The sequence below is a fragment of the Hemicordylus capensis genome, chromosome 2, assembly GCF_027244095.1.
Source record: "Hemicordylus capensis ecotype Gifberg chromosome 2, rHemCap1.1.pri, whole genome shotgun sequence".
Classification (NCBI taxonomy): Eukaryota; Metazoa; Chordata; class Lepidosauria; order Squamata; family Cordylidae; genus Hemicordylus; species Hemicordylus capensis.
In genome coordinates this window covers 25,202,708-25,223,433 of record NC_069658.1, presented here as the reverse complement: position 1 = coordinate 25,223,433, position 20,726 = coordinate 25,202,708, and the positions used below count along the sequence as shown (strand labels likewise).

Genomic DNA, 20,726 nt, shown 5'->3' with positions numbered 1-20,726 from the left:
ATAAACTAAATAGCAGTATATTATAGCACTTCTCTCAAGAATCACTTCCCAGATGAGGACTGAGAGTTAAGAGTAGCAATGGGAGGATGTTTTAACTCTTAAGTCTCAGCTAGAAGAGAACCCGTTCGCTCTATAAGTCTATTTTTAAGCACAAAATCTGTGGAATCAAGATTAAAAGTGGCATAAAGCCAAATTTGTTCCTTTTTTTTTTTAGCAGAACACTATTTTGATAAGGGCTGCAAATGCATTCTGAGTTGTACAGCACAGAGGATGAGCCTGGGGAGCTATAACCCTAAGTTTAAAGAAGATAAGGTTTGGTCCTAATTTCAAACTATATCTACATTACAAAGAACTAAATGAGAGTTCCATTTGTACTGGCTAATATAAAGGAGGAGTAACTCTGAAGAATTGGCCTTGCATTAGACAATTGCCCCCAAATTAGTGATGAACATCTGAGCACACAGCTGTTTAGGGATGAGCCAATATCCCCAAGTCCTTTACTTTATTCTTTCATGGCTTCACTTTGCCCTGCACCCCACCCTTACAGAATCACAACTGAATTAGGCAAATTTCTAGGCTTAACACTCGGCTTGGTGCATGCCCAAATGGTTGCCGCTCTCAATTCCTTTGATTCATACAACAAAATAAAAACAATTAGATGGAATTGTCTATTAAGACTGCATTAAGGTTCTTTTTGTGCAGCGGTCTGCTGATGCACAGATATGCCTTTGGGCATTGGTGAAATCAGTCTTGATACAACCATATGTACAGTCACAGTGATATTGCTTGTTTCCATTTTATCAATACATGCAGGTAACATAAAGGAAAGAACCAAAAGTTGCAGCACACTGTAAATGTGCAGCATTGCTCAGGGGCTCACACAGTTAGTAACTATGGTTACTAACCTGGTGATCTGCTCATACTACACAAGTTTTTCATCCAAACATACCCAGTGCGACATGGTATCTAGCTCTATGATAATCGATAACCATCATGCACTGGAAAAAGATGGGCTGAGTTTAAATCTCCAACTCAAGCCCGCTAAAGACCATAGGTATCCACTGGATTTCATTGGGGCAACTTAGCAACCAACACTACTGCAGTATTTCTGGGAATAAGGAGGCAAACATTAGTGTGAATGTTAAATGAACTCCCTAAATAGATGTTCTTCCAAGGAAAGCCATATTTATTTATTTTTAATTATTTAATGTATTTGTATACCGCCCCAAACGCAAATCTCTATATTCAGAGTTATAACCTATTTTGTGATACAGGTATTATTAGGAATAGGATAAAGCTTATGAGAGGCCATGGTGAGGGCAAGCAGGCAGTGCTGGGGAGGGGAGGGCATCGAGAGGCATCTTTAGAAGCTGCTGCTAGTGCTTACCAGTATGTTCTGTAGATGTGCTCCCACCAGCAGGCATGGAGGGCAGTTGAGTGAGGGCCCAGTAGGGAGCCAGGACTCCACACCATGCACCACGGGCTGCTGGGGGAAGCGCCACTGCAGTACACGTTAAGCACTAGCAGTACCTTCTCCTTTACTTCTAAATGTGCCTCTTGCCACCCGCCACCAGTGTTCCCTGCCAGCCCTCACCATGGCTGCCCTAAGTGTTATCCTAATCCTAACTTTACAACAGTCATTTGAACTGGTGAACCGGTTTGAACCAGTTCTCAGACTGCTCCGAATTCAGTTTCAAATTCAGACCGAACTGCACAAACACAATCCTCACACACCTCTAGTACTTAACATCAATTTTTAATGGATAGAGTACTGTACAGCACTGTACTACTTGAAACCAATTTTAAATGGATACTGTATAGTATTTGAAACCAATTTTTAATCCTGGATACAGTATTTAAAAGCAATTTTTAATGGATACTTAAAGTCAATTGAATTTTAATTGCAATTTAAATTAACTACAGTCATATAGTACAGTACTATAATTATCAAAATTAAAATTAAATTTATTAAAGTGATAATCCGTATCTTACCGGGGTGCTTGCTGCAATAGGCTCTTTCAAGAAGCTCCACAGGAATGGCTCAAGAACAGCACCTAGAGGCTCACAAGGGCTCCCACAGGCTTGCAAAGGCTCTACAGAAGAGCTCCATAAAGCCTCCAAAAGCTCTACAGCAGTGCTTCCTAAACAGGGGCGTAACTCTAATAGGGCAAGGGGAGACAGTTGTCTGGGGGCCCACTGCCTTGGGCCCCCCCCAGAGGCAAGTCACATGACTGACTCCCCCAGCCTCGCACCCACCCGGGCTTCCTTCAGTTGTATTCATCCTCTGAAATTGATGTGAGTGTTTAAGACCTGGAGCTACCAGAACAGCATGCCGTTCTCTAGTACCATTAAATCACTTGCATCGTCCACAATTCACAAAAATAATTTGTTAGATAGATAGATAGATATTTTAAAAACTATGCTTTTTGTTACCACTATTCAGCCTCATTTAAGATTTCTTTACTTCATGAGCTGAGCTTCAGTGAGGGGGGGGCATTTTAAAATCTTGTCTCTGGGCCCACTCCACCCTTGCTACGCCCCTGTTCCTAAAGGCTCCCAATGAATACCAAAGGCTCCACAAAACTGCAAAATGCTATCAAAAATGGCTTTTAGAAACCATTTCTTCTAGACAAATTCATGGAGGGCAGGTCTATCAATAGCTTCTAGTCTGGTGGCTAGAGGCCACCTCCAACCTAAGAGGCAAGATGCCTCTATATACCAGTTTCAAGGGAGCAACAGCCGGAGAGTGAGCATGCTCTCAGATTTTGCCTGAGGGCTTCCCAGAGGCATCTGGTGGGTCACTGTGGGAAAGAGTGGCCCACTACACAGGCCTTGGGCCTGATCCAGGGGGGCTTTGGGCCTGATCCAGGAGGGCTGTTCTTCGGCACAAAACACTCAAGAAATGCAGACCAAAGCACTCCTCCATCCTCCTCCAAACTCCTCTCACAATCCATGAGCATGTGCAGGAAGAGCATGACCATATAAGGATGAAACCATATTCCAAAAACAGGATACGCGAAACCGCCATACCATGGATAAGAAGGTCGGGTCTATATTTCCTGACCATGGATATGTGAAACTGTGTATAATGGAACTGCAGATAACAAGACCCACCTGTATTAAACAGCTTTCACAACTTCTTTTTTTTTGCAGAGAGAAAAAAACCTCAATTATTTTGTAGTAAGACATCCACAATACCAACTACTAGCAAAGATTTACTACTTAGTACAAAATAAAATGTACCAACCTGGTTCAGGATGTGGTAACAAAGAACATACAAATGTGGTAGTCATTTCCCAAACATGATAAAAAACACAGGCTAGTTGCTAAAATGGTACTTCCTAGGTTTAAATAGGCTGCTAGAAAAGTTCCCAAAGCAACTAGGGAGGTCTCCATTTTGCAAAGCACCCAAGTGGATAATGAGGATTGGAAAGCAATTCCATAGAAAACTTTTAAGAAGAGACAGATTATTCAGAGTTCAATTATTTAATGACAGTCTGCTTTTGAAAACCAGAGAAGACACACATCATACACACCCAGCTATGTTTCATTTAAGATTCCTACACAGAAGTGATAATGGCAATTGCTCTTTCTCAGAACTGCCTTATATAAAGTCATGACCCCAAAATAAGCTGATCTCAACATACCAAGAATTCAGCTAGAAAGAACTAATCCACCAGCTGCCTTTTATCAGATAATGACTGCATTGTATGAAACAAGACTACTCATTTTGTGACAGACGTAGTGTTTATTTCATATTAGGCTTCCTGGACTTCTCTATGTTACATTTTCTAGCACAGTGGGATGTTCTACAGTTTACCTGCTGCTTCTATAGTAGCTACGAGTTCCCTTATCACAGCTTTGGTGAACTTGCATATTGATGTTACCGCACTTTTGGCTGAACAAGAAAATGGTTAACAACAGCACAGCCTTCAAAACTTGCAGTGATTCAAGACATCATCTAGTCCCAGGAAAACTGAACATGAAGCACATTTAACCATGCAAAAATGTGTGTAAAATTCTAAGAGAAACTGCTAAGTGAGATCTATGCAGCGTCACGGACTAAAGGTGGCAGTCATGAGCAATAATTGTGTGAGTTGCATGTTCCTCCACTAGGCCGTGTCAGTTGGAAGTACCTTATATTCATCATAATCTTTTTCATCTAGCAAATTCATTTTGTCCAGTTCTACAAGTTGTTCTGGAGTTGGCTCAGCTGGCAGAGGGTCGATCGCAGCTTGCTCATAAATTGGTTTTCCTTTTAAGAAGAGCTCCTTCCAGTCACGCATCAGCCTTACGGGGATTAAGCTGTGGAAATTGAGCAAAAGAAATCTGTGGTCAGATCTATGGAATGATGGATCAGCAACAACATCAAACATGCCACATGACAAAACAAGCTTAAACATGAGCTACTCTGTAGAGAATAGGACTCAACATATTCTTCAGATGTAGACAGAACACCCACAGACATCCATTGCTCTCTGGGTTCAAGGAGACCATCAAATTTCCTGTAGCCAGGAATGGGACTGCTGCTCTTTTATCATGCAAAGAAGCAGCAGTCACTATACTCTGAGCTACAAGAACGTTTTAAAATAGCCCAGGACAGATTACAAGACTAGTACCACATATTGGAAGATGCAGAACTACAAGCTCCTACTGAAAAACACTCGCATTTATATAGGAGGGGGTGGACCGTATGCATTATTTACAGTACAGTTTCTCAAATAAGAAGCCACTGAAGACAACAGTTTTGTCTAAATGCGTCTGGCTATGATTTAGAAGAATGTCATCACACTTTGACTGTTTCATGAACTAATCCTTGATCTTTTTAGAAAGTGGTTGTCAGACACCTTGTGCTATCACATACTTTATTTGGGGGACAATCTTCAGCCAGGCTTAGCTTGTATTTCTCACTAAGCCTCACTATTTGTGGAAATGGGCTGATTAAAAAGCAAACCTTGACCAGAAAAGCGCTTGGCCAGGGAAGGTACCTATCCCTATACTCTATGCAACAATGGCCACTGGCTGGAGGAGAGAACTGGAGGGTTCAGGCCAGGCAGGAGACGCTCCTGGACACAACCCTAATGAGCTTCGGGGTTAGGTCCCAGAGCATGGTCTGAGGGCACACAATACAGCCACCTTGCTGAAGCGAAGCAGGTCTTAGTGTGGTCAGTGCCTAGATGGGCGACCCATGTGTGTCACTGTCTGGTGGGGGTCCCTGCTGGCCTTACCAGCTCCAACGTTCCCTCGGCAGCAGAGGCCAGAGAAGCCCCAGGCGGGGTGGGCATCCAGGCAGAGCAGCCTGACGAGCGGCCAGCCGAGAAGCTGTGGGACCATGGAGGAGGAAGACTCGGGTGAACCCTGGGCCTTTCTCCCTTGATCCTGCTCAGCATGGGCTACGACCAGGCAAAAGCAACCATCAAGCAGCGCATTATAGACATTGAGTGCCAAATCAATTTCAGCAGGGTCCCAAAATTATCAGTGAGAGAGAGCATGCCTTCATCTCTTGCCTTTGGGTTTTCCAGAGGCATCTGGTGGACCACTGTGGGAAGCAGGATGCTGGACAGGATGGGCTTTGAGCCTCATCCAGCATGGCTGTTCTTATGTTCTTAATTGGATGATCAGGATGGTGTCAGAATGAGCCTTTGGGCTTCAGTGAATTTTCTTCTGCCTCTGACTGCTTTTTTGTTCTCCAGTCTCTATCTCGGGGGATCCTATTGAACAGAAGCCTACATCGGCAGCTTTGGAAGAAAAGCAAGAACTACTACTTACTTGTTTGTCAGTGTTCGATACTCTCCTATTTTGGTTGATAGGTCAATGATTTGTTCAACCACTTCCCAACAAATGGAATAATGCTTCTTATAGCGAGCTTCAGCTCTTTCGGCAGAAAGTTTTGCATGCAATTCTTTTTCTTTAACGGCTTGTTCTTCAAGCTCAATTTTCTCTTGTTTTGCAAGAGCCTACAAAGGAATTATTTTTAGAAGAACGGTTTTAAAAAGAAGTAACTGTTGAGTAACATGAGTTAGCAAAACAAACTCATTAAATATTGAAATCAAATAAAAATCCAAATTTCATGAGGATCCTTCATGAAAGGGAGTCCAAATCAGCACGACTTCACATAAACAACAGTCTCAAGCCAGGACTACAGGTTACCTTGGCAAACACATGTCTCCAAGCCTATCTTTGTTGGGTAATGCTGATGCAGTGGAGTCAGGATTTGCAGGGGAGAATTGGCAGCCAGAGATTTGGAGAAGAGGGGATGATTTGCAGGGGAGAACTGACAACCAGGGATGGGGCGGGGGGGGAGATGCTGGAGGAAACTGGCAGTAAGGGATTTGGAGAAGAGAAAAGGATTTGCAGGGGAGAACTGGCAACTAGGAATGTGGGGAGGAATTGCTGGGAGAAATTGGCAGTCAGGGATTTGCAGATGAGAATTGGCAACCAGGGATCTGGAGAGGAGGGAAGGATTTGCAGGGGGGAATTGGCAGCCAGGGGGAGTACTGACAGCCTTCCCCACCACATCCCTATCACCATACCTACCCATAGGCTATTGTCTTAGAAACTGGCTATAGATGGTGTGTAGGAGAAAGTGGCATTTCTCCCTTGCAAATGCCTCTCCCCATTTTAGAGCTACTAGGTAAATATGAGTATGGCCTCAAAATATATTTATATTGATCCCAATAGAACTGCAAGATACTTGCCTAGATATATATTGAAATACAATACACCTATATAATGAAATACTCCAACACTGCAGCATACTTCCCAGTTTCCTTACTGGTCATCTTTGTCACCCTCTTCCCCTAGGGTTGCCACCTATTATTGAAAGTCAAAATTCTGCTACCTAGGTGGAGCATAACCTGTGCAGGATTAACCTCCCAGGATTCCTCCCAAGAGGAATCACTCTTTTCATCTAAGGTGCACAGCAATACATCCATAAGTGATACAGGTCCAGTACAGATCAGCCTAACATAGTCTGGGGACAAGTCATGCTTGCTGCCACAAGACCAGCTCTCCTCATAATCTGGTGGTTGTGTTGTGTGGTCTAGCTGGCACGAGTGGCTAAGAAGGCCTGCACAGAGCAGGAGCTTGAACAGCCAGGCAGGGCTGGCAGCAATAGCTCCATTTTACAGGTTTAACTGTATTACTTTCCCAATTATTATTGTTTTTTTAAAGTACCTAATGCTACAGTGAGTATGCAATTTCATTATTTTGTCCTGGGTCTAGTAACTCAATTCCTTGAATGCTCCATTAAAGATTTACTTACTATTCTTCACCATTTATTCTGCCCCTTTATTAGGCATCGTTTCCCACCACTGCCTTTCCCCCTCATTCCTTCAGCCAGCCAGCTCCCAGCTGGTAGCTCCACTCCTGAGATAACTTTAGTGGTGCCTCCTCCATACTACAGAGAGCTCTTCCTGGGCTCTGTCTCTGTAATCCTCTCCAATACGCTAGTTACAATGAAACAGTGGCCTCTACTGGCCAGGGTATGTGCGTGTACACAATTTCAGAAGAAAACTCAGCCAGTATTAGAAGTGGCAGCACAGCCCTTATAAAAGATTCCAGCCTTTCCTTTAGTAATGAGCTGCACTAGGCAGCAGGGTGTGCAGAAGTGATATACTGCCCATGGCACCACATTCGGCAGATTTTTATGCATTGAGCTCACGGCCTAAGATTTTCATGTGCAATGCTCAGCTGTTCATCAGGAGATGAATGCTTTTCAAGCTGGGACTCTCAGAACAGAATTAAATCAGGAAAATCTAGAAACGTCTGCCTTCCTCCAGAATGTGTGGCTTGGCTCAGTTCCTCAAGCGATTTGGAGCTCGCTTCTTTCTTACATTCATCTTGCAGCACATTGTGGCCAAGGTCAGCAGTTTACAAACTACATTGCAGTGAACTGTAAGGAATTAGGGATGGGCCCAGACCGGTCCGGAGGCGATTGAAAAGGCCTCCGGAACGGTCCGGACCTGGGTGGCACCTTTAAGAGAGGCGGGAGGGTGAAGCGCGCGCTTGTCTCTGTGACGTGTGTGCGCGCGCGCAAAGGACTCCTGGGAGGTTTTCCCAGCAATCTCGGGGAAGGGGCGGCAGGGAGGTATCCTGCCGCCCCAATTACTTTGAACATTATGGCAACAGAGTGGGAAAGCAGCGGGAGGGGTAAGTAAACCCTCCTGCCGCTCTTAAAGGTACCCCCCACCCCAGTGCCGGACCGCAGTTGGTGGTTTTGTGCACACCCCTATAAGGGATGGGCCTGTCGCTTAATGCAGAAGGTCCAAGGTTCAATTCCTGACATCTATAGGTAGGGCTGGGAAACAGAGATGCAGACAGAGGGGAAGCTTGAGAAGCAACTCCTCACAATTTTTGTTTGTGGGGTGGAGAGGAAAGACACTTTTGCGGGGAGATGTGGGTTATTAGGTTTGGTGGAAGAGTTCAGTAAAAAGAGGGAGGAACTCCACAAAATACTTGCCCCGGAGTGGGGGGCCGGGGGATCTGCACCCTTGCTGAGAAAGACTCCTGCCTGAAACCTTTAAGGGCTGCTGCCAGTCAGTGTGGACAATGCTGAGCTAATGGACCAATGGTCTGACTCGATATAAAGTATCTCCCTATGTTCCTCTGAAACGTGGGGTTCTTTGGAAGCCAAATGGGGTTATTTATTTATACACAGACACACCATTGTTCTACCCAAATGCCAGTGCACAACTTAACAAAACAAAAATAAAACCAAATACTTAGAAAAAAGAAACAAGAGGTTCATCTGAGGGTGCCGATGGCAAGTCTGGTGACGACTCAAAGGAGAGCCTTCCCTGTTGTTGCCCCAGGGCTGTGGAATGCATTACCTGCTGAGATTAGAGCTGCTCCATCCTTGCTGGCTTTTAGGAAAGAACTACGACTAAAGACACATCTCTTCAGCCAAGTGATTTAGCTGTCTGGTAGTTTTAATGGGTATTTTAATTTTAGTTTTTAGGTTTTAATTTTTTAATTTTCTTGGTTTATTTTATTGCTGTAAACTGACTAGAGACTTCAGTAGTGGGCAGTATACAAATATGTTAAAATAAATAAATAATCCATTACATTACAAACAAAACAGCAAAGGCTACAGCAGAAATCAACCAAGCACCAGGAAGAACACAATCAACAACAACAAAAGTGAACAGCAGATCAATTCCACATTCTAAAGGGCCGCTGAAAAAAAGGGTTGTTTTTACCATTTAATGAAGGTCATTAAGTGGTGAAAACATGTCCTCTGCTAACTGAGCAAAGAGGCATATTTTGAAGTGGTGATTCTCTTATAATTAGCAGGGAGAGAAAAACTGGCCCTATCTACACTACAGAAAAATCTGGCCCTATCTGACAAAAACCACACACCCAGGAGGGGTAGCCTGGACTCAGAGGTAGGTAAGGGCTCAGTCTGCCTCCAACTGGAGTCCACCCAACTTGCTCCTTTGGAACTCTCCAGGCCTTGCCATGTGCTGAAGACACAAGGGACAGCAACCTTGCTGAAGCTAAGAAAGTCTAGGTCTGGCCACTGCCTGATGAGAGATTGCCCAGGAGCCCTGTGTCTACTGACTTTAGTTTCAAGGAGGACAGGCAGGATGATAAGGAAATAAAAACAGGCTTCCCCCAAAGCTAGTTCCACCACCACTACCACTCTTTCCCTGCATTTCAGAGTTGCAGGGGGAAATCGGGCGTGTTCTGGGGCCTGCTCCCACATCACACAACAGTGAGGATCAAACCAGACTCAAATCTCAAGCATGTCACAGAGCTTCCATTTCCCCCCTGAAGCTGAACAGCTGCTGCATGGGGTGGGGCTGCTCAGGATCAGGTTGTGCTGCTATTATCTCTTGGAGGGCAGGAGGGCTCTGAATACCAGTTGCAGGGGAGCCACAGTGGGAGAAGGCCATGCTTCCATCTCCCGCTTGTGGCCTTCCTAGACGCATCTGATAGGCCAACTCTGGGAAACAGGATGCTGGACGAGACAGGCCTCAGGTCTGATCCAGCAAGGCTGGACCTATGTACATGTGTGTACGACGACTGCTCATGCCTTTGCACTAATAGCAAAAAGGACTTGGGTGTAATTTTGTGTTCTGCCTTTACAACCTTCACTTCAGGCAAGAGGTCAAGATGATGCCAATCTGGTCAGTCAAGTGAAAAGGCGGCAATGCTAAATCTGAGGATCTTATCTAGGGACAGTGGGGTTAGACTTGATGACCTCACCTTCAAGGCCACTAAGACGTTCTGGCTATTTTAAGCTTCCTTTTGTGCTGCCTGTTACAATGGCTTCTCTGGCCACAAGCTGAGGGCCTTTAGCCATACAAACCAGCAGCTCCTCAGTCCATGCCAGAATAAATGCATGCCACTATGATTATTAAAAATGGACGGATACTTTTAAAGCAATAAAATAACAACAACAATAACGAATCTTTACCGCTTCTCTGTCAAGAGCTTCTTGGAATTCTTTAAGTCGTCTCTCCTCATACTGTTTCTCTCTGTAAATTCTGTTCTGCCACAGCACTTCTTTCTCATGCCGTACGTGCATAAGCTGGACAGCAATTCTCCGCTCCTGCTGGGACTGTCTCATCAGTCGGTTGATGAGTTGCTCTTCCCTATACGCCTCCTACAACAAAAATAAAAAGCAACCTACAATATACTGGGCCACCATTTCCACCCTCCCTGGAGGTGGGTGGAAGTGACATGGCGTCAGATAGTGCAAATTGGTAAGCAATTGCAATGTCATCTACATGCAGTTCATAATGAGAAGGCAGCACATATAACTCACTTCTTGTGCCTCATGGGCTACTAATTGTTCTCTTAACATCTTCCGCCGCCTTTTTTCCCGTTGCTCACGAGCAAAGGTGTCCTCCTCCAGACGTTTCTGAATTTTTCTTATATATTCATCATCTGAATAGGTGTTCAATAACTCTGTGATGGCCGGGGCTGAATTGTCCAGTTCCTGCGGGTGCATCATCACGTGCATCGTGCTAAGAAGAGAAGTTGGGACATGAAATGGTATGCATGTCGTTAAGGGAGCTGCTGCTATTCTGTTCCATCCCTTTGTTAATTATTTTAGGGTGTCATGAATGTACATGGTGATCTACAGAGCAAAAGAAGGGCATTGCCCCAAGGAATCTACAGTCCTTGGGGCAACAGGCTGACTATCAACAGGATGAACAGACAATTGTGGGAAGCGGGGAGGGGAGGGGGAAAAGGCCATGGGGTGTGTGCATGCATGCACAGGGGGAGGAATGGGAGAAGCAAGTGTAACAAGGTATGAATGTAAGTGTAGTTGCAAGTGTTTAGGATTTGTTAGAGAAGAACTCAGTCAAAAGTGTTACAGAATAGGTAAAAGAAAAAGGCAGCAGGAAAAAAAAGGTAAGAAAATAGGTAACCCCTGCTAACCAGCAGGGAGCAAGGTGGCACCTTTTAATGTGGTGATTCTATTATATTTAGCAGGAGGACAGCAACTGTTCCTATCCAGCTCAGCACAGCATCCCTTCAGTAGCTGTTGCTGGTGTCTACTCGCCCCCCCCCCGCCCACATTAGAGCCCTTTTGCTGCAGGGAACCCTCTTTTTTACTTCGTAAAGTGCTTTGGGAACTTTTGTTGAAAAGTGGAATATAAATATTTGTAGTGAGATACCTTTTCTTCTGTCTTGTTTCCCCTGTTCATTTGCTCCTTCATTGTAGGGGCATATCATGGCATAGGTTATTCAACAGGGCTGGTTCAGCCATAACACGGAACCATGGTTACACCTGGTCCCACACGGCTTCATTGAGGCTGAGAAGCCAGTGCTTCCTCCTATGCCTGGGTGAGCATCTGCTTCCGATCTACATTAGCATAAATCAAGACTGGTTGTGACATCCAAACTGACTAGTCTCAGTTTATTCTGACCTACTTACTAGGGATGTGAATGGAACCGGTTCGAAGTACCGGCGGTTCCGCAGGTTCGAAGGCAGTGGGGGTCTCCCTTTAAGAACAGGGGAGGGTGTACTTACCCCTCCTGCCACTTTCCCCCCACTGGTGTCTGTGTTTATTAATGTCTATTGGGGCAGCAGTGTACCTCCCTGCTGCCCCATTGCCCTCGTCTTCCAGATATGACCGGAAGTCGCTGACGTGCCAGCACATGCAGGCACATTAATAAACACAGATGCTGGTGGGGGGAAAGCGGCGGGAGGGGTAAGTGCCCCCTCCCCCACTCTTAAAGGGAGACCACCACCACCCCGCCTTCGAGCCTCCCTGCCGCAGTTCCATGCACATCCCTACTACTTACTTGAAATTAACCATGATCTGAAACTCTCTTCAAACTCTGGCTACAGACTGCAGCCTATTTCAAGTAAGTAGGTTAGAATAATCTGAGCTGGGGTGTATTGGACATCATGACTAATCTTAGTTTATTTTAACCTAAACCTCAATCAATTTTTAAAAAAATTATTAAAGGGCAAATGCCTGGCGAAACAGGTGGGTCTTAAGCAGGGATGTCCTTAGAGAGCCCTGGCGGGGTGTGGGGCCTGGGACAAATCAGCCAGTGTGGGGCCCCCTTCCAGTTAATTCTAATGGGGTTAAAGCAGCAGGGCTCAGGGCGGTCGCCCTGCTTGCCATGCCCTAAGGACAGCCCTGGTCTTAGGAAGGGCCTTAAAAGCAGCCAGGGAGGGGGTTGAACGAATCTCAGGGAGAAGAGTGTTCCAAAGAAGAGGGACGGAAATAGTACTATGTGGTTGCTCAGAAACAATTTTAAGTTGTTCTGCCCCATTTTGCTGTATCATCTGGGTTGCCTTTCAAGTTGTTCAGCAGCCCCGGTGGTTCCCTAATGCCAATACAGGGCTGCCTGTTACGTCAGCCAGTGTAATGAACTCTCTGCCTTAAAAGGAACAATTGTGACAAATACTTTTCATTAACCATGTATCTGAATGCAGTATAAGAACTTAAAGACATAAGAACAGCCCTGCTGGGTCAGGCCCAAGTGCGGTTCCCTCTAAGGTGCGCGTGTGCGCACAAGTCCCCAGGTCCCCGCGCAGCAGTTTCTGGCAGGCACACAGTCTCTGCTGCGCCCGCCACCGCCGCCCAACTGCCCAGCACCCTGTTTCCCTCTCTCCCCCGCCAGGAAGCATTGCCCCGTTTCCTTCTCTCCCCGGCTGGGCCACTGCCTCCTCCTCCTCCACTGAGATCTGCAGATGGAGCCAGAGGAGGATGGAGGGAGGCATCGGCTCCCCCCAGCAGCCTCCCTCCCCAGAGAGACCGGCAGAATGTCGAGGTGAGGGCCTGGTGGTGGTGGGAGATTAAAAATCTTTGCAGGCTGCACTTTGCGCGGCGCGTTAATTCTCTGTGTGTGTGCGTGTGTGTGTGTGAGAGAGAGGGGTGTGTGTGTGCACACTGCCTTGATACTGCCGCCCAGAACAAAACTCTTTCCACTCACTGACAGGCCCAAAGCCTATTAAGTCCAGCATCCTGTTTCACACAGTGGCCCACCAGATGCTCTTGAGAAGCCCACAGGCAAGAGGTGAGGGCATGCCTTCTCTCCTGCTGTTGCTCCCCTGCAACTGGCATTTAGAGGCATCTTGCCTCTGAAGCTGAAGGTGGCCTATAGCCACCAGACTAGTAGCCATTGATAGACCTGTTCACCATGAATTTGTCTAAGCTCCTTTTGAAGCCATCCAAGCTAGTGGCCATCACCACATCCTGTGGCAGAGAATTCCATAGGTTAATTATGTGCTGTGTGAAAAAGTACTTCCTCTAGTCAGTCCTAAATTTCCCAACCTTCCGTTTCATGGGATGACCTCTGGTTCTAGTGTTGTAAGAGAGGGAGAACAGTGACCAGTTACTGAGAAGCAACAGTGAAAGAGAGCGCTATTTGCTTACATGCCCCACTTCTTGGCTTCCCAGAGCTATCTGGCTGGCCACTAATGGAAACAGGATGCTGAACTAGATGGACCTTTGGTTTGATTTAGCAGGGCCCCTCTTACATTCTTAAACATGAAAACAAGGAAGAGAGTATAGACAGATAAGCCTTCTTGCTGATAGCAGACACACATTTTATCTGCCCACCCACACAGAAAGCTGCTTGCCTTGAAGGGATACTTATTTACCTGCATGTCTGGCAACATCAAGTCTGGGAGACGCTTGCTTCCATTTCTATACAATGCAGTAGGAAAATGAAGCTAAGTCACCAGTTCTAATCATTACCTTTCAGTGAGTCTGGAGAAGGAAGGCTCTTTCCTCATCTGCTGTTCAAACTTCCTAATTTCTGCATACGTGAGCTATAAAATAGCAAATGAATTTGAATTGTGTAAGCATTTCAAATTTTTGCCATTCTATACTTTTAAAATGCACTAGAAAATTAACAAGAAGTCCATGTTGTGGCACTTACACTATTTGTGATTAAACAGCAAAGTCTTTAGGCACGGGAAAAACTAAACACACTTATCACAGCATAAGTTTTCATGGACTACAGTCCATTACATCTATCCAGACTTCTTCAGACTGTAGTTCATATAGCGTATGCTACAATAAATCTCTTCATTTTTAAAAGTTCCACAATATATTCTTCTGCAACAGACAAACATGGCTACCCATCTGAAAGTGGTTACCATTTATAACATTTGCTACCCTGTTTCCCCGAAAGTAAGACCTACCCTGAAAGTAAGACCTACCAGTAATTTCTGATGTACCACTAATTGCCCTAGTGCATTTTTTGGGGCTAAAATTAATATAAGACACTGTCTTATTTTCGGGGAAACACGGTAGGTTTGAGACTATGGCCCAAAAGAGGTCTGCCCAATTTTTGACCCACCAAGTCAAATACAGCCTCCAGGAGCACAAGCAGTCTCTGGTTCTTGCTGCACAGCTGAGACTGTAGAACAAGGGGGTTGCAAAGCACCTCTGAGACACACGTTGTGCAGGCCTATCTTAAGACATCATTTACCAGAGGACTGGGGGAGAGAAAGCAGAGAGATGTGGCAGCGAGTTTACCTTACCAAAATGTCTTACCGAAATGCAAGGGCATACCTCCATCTCTCGAGCCTCCTTCTAGAATGGGGCTACTTGGGCTGTGACTAAAAGCATACCCCAATGCTTACACAAAATTACGTGTGAAAGACTGCTGGGTTCAAAGGAAAGTTGGTGCAACCTTCTACAATACTTGACCCGTCAGCCAGTCAGTTAAGATGAAACTGACAATGCAAAAAGAAAAGCCAAAAACCACACACAAGCACGTGTATGTGCACATGCACACTCCAGACTATTGCTGCCTCAAATGGCAACCAAATGCACAGCTTCTACTCTCCCTTTGTAACTTATAGCAATACTTAACTCCTGTCTGAAATGATGGTGATGAATCTCTCTCTGACCCCGGCCAGCAGCCGCCAATGCTGTAGAAAATTTCTACATGGTAAATGCTCAGCATAATGGTGCCAAGACAAGGGTTAAGTTCCACTAGCTGTTATGACAGGGAAGCAGATCTCCACGTGGTTGCCATTTTCAGCAGCAATCTTGTGTCTTTCTGCAACACTTCTGACATTAAATTGATACTGCTGAACTATCATTATCATCATCATCATCAATATGCCTTAATTAGTCTACAGACCATAATACAATAACCAACTAATACAATAACATAAAACAATTAGGGACATAAAAAATCCACCTCGGCCCCTTACTGCTGAACTAAACACTAAATAAGCCCCTTTATTTAGATGTATAAGAAAGCCTTACTAAAATGGCAAGAGGGGGTTATGCATGGGCTCTTACACACATTTTTATATAGTAAGGGTAGCTTCACATGGTCCGCAAAAGGTAAGGAAGGAGGGAACCTCTGGTTCCCTCCTTCCTTACTTTTGTCAGATTGTGTAAAGCTGCTCTTGAGAGAAAGATGCATTCTCTGCTTCCAAAGGGCTCCAAATTAACTGAACCTCAGCTGTCTGCAAACTCTGGTCATCTACTTCTCCATGTCTACAGAATAGTCCTCTGCTTTACTTTAAAAGAATACCACAATTTATGCAGACGCACACAATGTTATGATTACACAGCAGATGTGCATCAAGTAGATAATGCTACAAGCACCTACATCACATAAAAAAATCTCTTGCTGCCAAGCAAATATGTGTATGATGGGGTGCCAGGTGAATAAGTAGCACAGTTTTTTGAAGGAAAAAGAAAAACCTATTTCTAGGTTTATTAAAAAGGAAAAAAAATCCAAAAATCAGCCATTTTAAAAGATCAGAAAGAACGTACCTCTGCTTCCTTTTTCTTTTTCAGCAATTTTTGGGCTTCAATTGCCTTCACAGCACTTTGTGGTACTGGTTTTGGAATCTGGATAATTGCTGCTTGAATCTTTGCCATTATTTCATGTTGCCTCTGTTTTTCTACAACTTTCTAAATATATAACAAAAGGACAATGATCTATTAAAAACAGGCTACATAAGATGCATAAATTATTCCCCCAATAATAATAATAATAATTATTATTAATTATTATTATTATTTATTCGATTTCTATACCACCATTCCAAAAATGGGTCAGGGCGGTTTACACAGATAAATAATAAATAAATAAGATGGATCCCTACCCCTAAAGGGCTCACAATCTAAAAGAAACATAAGACAGACACCAGCAATGTCCACTGGAGGGACTGTGCTGGGGATGGATAGGGCCAGTTACTCTCCCCCTGCTAAATAAAGAGAATCACCATGTTAAAAGGTGCCTCTTTGCCATGTTAGCATAATACTTTATAGCTGTCCATAACAAACCACCCTGAACCATTTTTGGAAGGGCAGTATAGAAATTGAATGAATAAATAAATAAATAAATGTGCTCTGGGTAGCTCTCAAATAAAATAGTAAAACCACAGTAAAATAAAACATACAATTAAAAAATACTAAAACAAACAAAAAACAGAAACTACAGTAAATAGTACAATTAAAATCTTTTTTTTAAAGCCTGGTTGAACAAAAAAGTCCTCACCTGGCATCAAAAGGAACAGTGATGACACCAGGCAAACATCGTTGGGGGGGCTACTCCATAAATGGGGTGCTACCACCAAAAAGGCCCTATTTCTAGCAGCCCCCAGCTTCACATCATTTGGCAGGGGCACTCAATGTAAGGCCTCTGAAGAGGATTTTAAGGGACATATGGAAAAAGGCACTTTTGATGCACGAGAGGATGCATATCCCTATTCAGGGCACCAGCTATTCTGTGTGGCTAATTACCTTCACTTAGCACAGTTTCTTAGGCTTTTGAGTGGCATCTTGACCTTGTCCATACATTTTTTGTTACTGGCTTTAGACAGATTGTTTATTTTATTTATTCATCACGTGTTTATACCACCCAACCCAAATGGCTCTAAGTGATTTACATCAGTATAAAAACAAGCAAAACCAATTAAAATGAATAACCAATTAAAACCATTAAATGAATTAAGGCAATTTAAAGCCATTTAGAAATCACCAAAGGCCAGACCAAAAAAAAAGAAGTGATTTTTGAAGGCAATAAAAGATCTTAGTCCTCTGAAAGAGCATTTTAAGCTGTGATTGGCTGTTAATATGTTGATGGTTAATTTGTTCTTGCTGTGGCTGTTAGTCCTGTTGCTCAGGTTTTGTTCATGTTATAAGAACATAAGAACAGTCCTGCTGGATCAGACCCAAGACCTATCTAGCCCAGCATCCTGTTTCCCTCAGTGGCCCATCAGATGCCTCTGAGAAACCACAGCCAATTTTTGTATGTAAATTATTTAAGTTTAAGCTGCCTTACAAATTGAGTTGAGAGGTGGCAGGTGAATATTGCAAAGAAAATTCTTGCAACTAAAACAAGTTTTAGAGCCCAAAAGGACAGGCAGGATTCAAAAGGGTGTTTTTTGATAGTTCCAGAATCAGTCCTGTGAGGGGTTTTTCCTACATCTTAAAAGAGCATACACACATAGCAGAAATTGCATTTGAGATTTATCTCCATTTCAAAAGCTAACTGTAAGACATCATTGGTCTTGGGGAGTGGGCGGGGGGAAACCCTGCCTTGGGCACACAGAATTAGCTGCATGGTTGCTTGGATCCCAGCTCATATATTCTAATTTAAAGGCTTTGTTGGGGTTTTTATTTTATTTATTTAGTCAGAAATTTTGACCCGGTCTTATACAATAAAACAAATCAATAAAATATATGTAAATGAATATGCCAACAGACACTAGGGATGTGCAGAATGGTTCGATTGCAAAATGGTCCATGGCGAACCAGGCTGGTTTGAGTGGTTCAATCAGACCGTCCTTCAGCAAAGGGGTCCGGTTTGAGATCAACCTGAACTGAACCCAGTCCGAAGTGAACCAAACCAGTTCGAGCTGCTATGGTGGTCAGCCCTTGACACCATTTTGGATGGCTGTTGTCTTGTTTTTCCCATGCTGGCTGGTTTTCTACCACTGCCTTCCAATTGGCTTGCGATCTCCTTTCTTCTTTGTTGGCTTTTTATCATTCAAAATCAAGGGTTGTCAGGGCAACTGTGCCCCCATTGGCTGGGGGTGGGGAGCAAAAAGGAGGGAGTTTCAAACTGTGTGGTTTGTAAGATAGCTAGAAATTGACACAGTGTTAGCTCTGCGTGTATAATATTTTTTGAGCTCCATGTCTGGCCTTGTGCTTCACTCACTGCTCTGGTCTGCTCTGCAATCTGATTCTGCATTTGCAAGATGCACTACTCTTTCAAAATATGGCTGAAGTTCCTCTAGTTGAGCTTGTGGGTGGCTATATACTGTGGTGTCTCCTAGGGACAGCAGGTTGGGTGGTAGAGGGCATGGATGCTACTTGGGTCAGTCATTGACCTACGGACCCAGATAAAATTAAAAAATGCATTAAAATTGCCTAAATGTCAGATTGTTTTGCGGGTTGGGTGGTAAGGAGCACCTATCATGCTCTACCACCCAAACTACTTTGGTGTCCCTAGGAGCTACCCCATGGGGTAGTTTGAGTTCCCCATTATTCCCTATGGCAAACTACTTTGAACCAGTTCAAGTCGGTTCAAAATGCCCAGCTCAGACGGGTGGTTTGACAGAACTGGTTTGAGAATCCATGGTCTAGTTCAAATTCGGACCAAACCACAGAAAACAGTTCATGCACACTCCTAACAGACAGAGCTTAAAACCAATAGCTGGAGAAAACCATAGCTGGAGAAAAGATAATGAAAACAAAAGGCGGGGGGAGATAAAAATACCAACAAATGGCCATTAAAACCACACAAGAACAAGGCAGACTTTGTTAAAAGAAAGTCAGGGGCAAAACTATAATAGGGCAAGGGGAGACAGTTGCCTGAGGGCCCACTGCCTTGCAGTGGCCCCCAGAGGCAAGTCACATGACTGACTCCCCCAGCTGCGCACAAGCCCAGGCTTCCTTCAGCTGTATTCATCCTCGAAATTGATGTGAGTGTTCAGACCTGGAGCTACCAGAACAGCATGTCTTTCTCTAGTACCATTAAATGACTTGCATCGTCCACAATTTACAAAACCTTTTAAAAAATAATTTCGGATGATGTTCTATTGTGGCATGCATACCTACATACATTTTTCTATGCTTTTTGTTACCACGATTCAGCCTCATTTAAGATTTCTTTACTTCATGAGCTGAGCTTCAGTGAGGGGGGGTGGCATTTTAAAATCTTGTCTCTGGGCCCACTCCACCCTTGCTATGCCCCCACTGAAACTGCCAGGTGCATGTCTTGGAAAGGAGTTTCATGATCAGAGTGCTATGACTGAACAGGTTATGTCTCCAGTCACCACACGACTCAAATCAGAAAGGCAAACTCTTCAGAAGGGCAAACATAGGAAGTGTTAGAGAGCTCAGGAAGGGAGATTTCTTTACCTGCCCCAGGTACAGCAGAGGCGCACAGGTAAGGGAGCACTGCCTCGGGATCGCTGTCTGTCCCTGTGCTGCAGTCTCTGTGACAAAAAAGTTCCCTGCTATTTCTTTGGAACTCCTTTCTAATCAAGAAGGCTTTCCATTTACTTACTGTGCCTTTCTGTCTGCTTTCTCTAGGTTCTCTGGGCCCATAATAAGTGTGGTGTAGTGGTTAGAGTGATGGACTAGGACTGGGGAGACCCGAGTTCAAATCCCCATTCAGCCATGAGACTAGCTGGGTGACTCTGGGCCAGCCACTTCTCTCCTTTAGCCTAACCTACTTCAAAGGGTTGTTGTGAAAGAGAAACTCAAGTATGTAGTACACCACTCTGGGCTCCTTGGAGGAAGAGTGGGATATAAATGTTAATAATAATAATAATAATAATAATAATAATAATAATAATAATAATAACAACAACAACAACCCTGTTAGAGAGACCAAGAGGGGAAGATTTCTTTATCGGCCCCAGTGGAAGTGCTCAGGTAAGGGAGGAGCACTGCTAATTAATTTTGTCTGGAGACATGGAGTCAAAATACCAAATAAAGTAGTTCATTTAGGACATCCATTAGGGAGATAGACTGAGACCTACATGCCTCATTGTTAGCTACATACAAGAAGAAGGGAAGGGAAAAGGAGGAAGTCTGTCTCTCCAGGTGAGAGAATGAAACCTGAGACTAACAAAGGGGCCTCAGAGGAGAGAAATCATAGCCAGAGAGGAAATGCCCTTATGGGCTGTCTCTACCCCTAATGTCCCTAATGGTCAATAGGGTTGCTAGTGCTAAGGGTCCATGACATCAGGAGCTGCATCTCCAACAGGAAGCTGCCTTATACTGAGTCATACTATTGGTATGTCTGCACTGAGTCAAACTATT

General features: G+C 44.3%; 1 protein-coding gene across 9 annotated transcripts in view; it reads right to left on the bottom strand.

Annotated features, from left to right (window-relative positions):
• Positions 1-20,726, bottom strand: part of SPEF2 (sperm flagellar 2) — a 228,601-nt gene that overhangs the window by 129,903 nt on the left and 77,972 nt on the right. For 8 of the 9 annotated variants that reach the window (XM_053292083.1, XM_053292085.1, XM_053292087.1 and 5 more), the window contains 6 exons: positions 16,218-16,358; positions 14,172-14,245; positions 10,772-10,973; positions 10,421-10,609; positions 5,770-5,957; positions 4,137-4,305 (listed from right to left, as the gene is read on the bottom strand). In XM_053292083.1, the coding sequence (XP_053148058.1) occupies positions 4,137-4,305; positions 5,770-5,957; positions 10,421-10,609; positions 10,772-10,973; positions 14,172-14,245; positions 16,218-16,358 (963 nt within the window). Of the gene's footprint in view, positions 1-3,460; positions 4,306-5,769; positions 5,958-10,420; positions 10,610-10,771; positions 10,974-14,171; positions 14,246-16,217; positions 16,359-20,726 lie in introns of those variants that run through there. The other variant, XM_053292091.1, reaches the window with a different exon arrangement.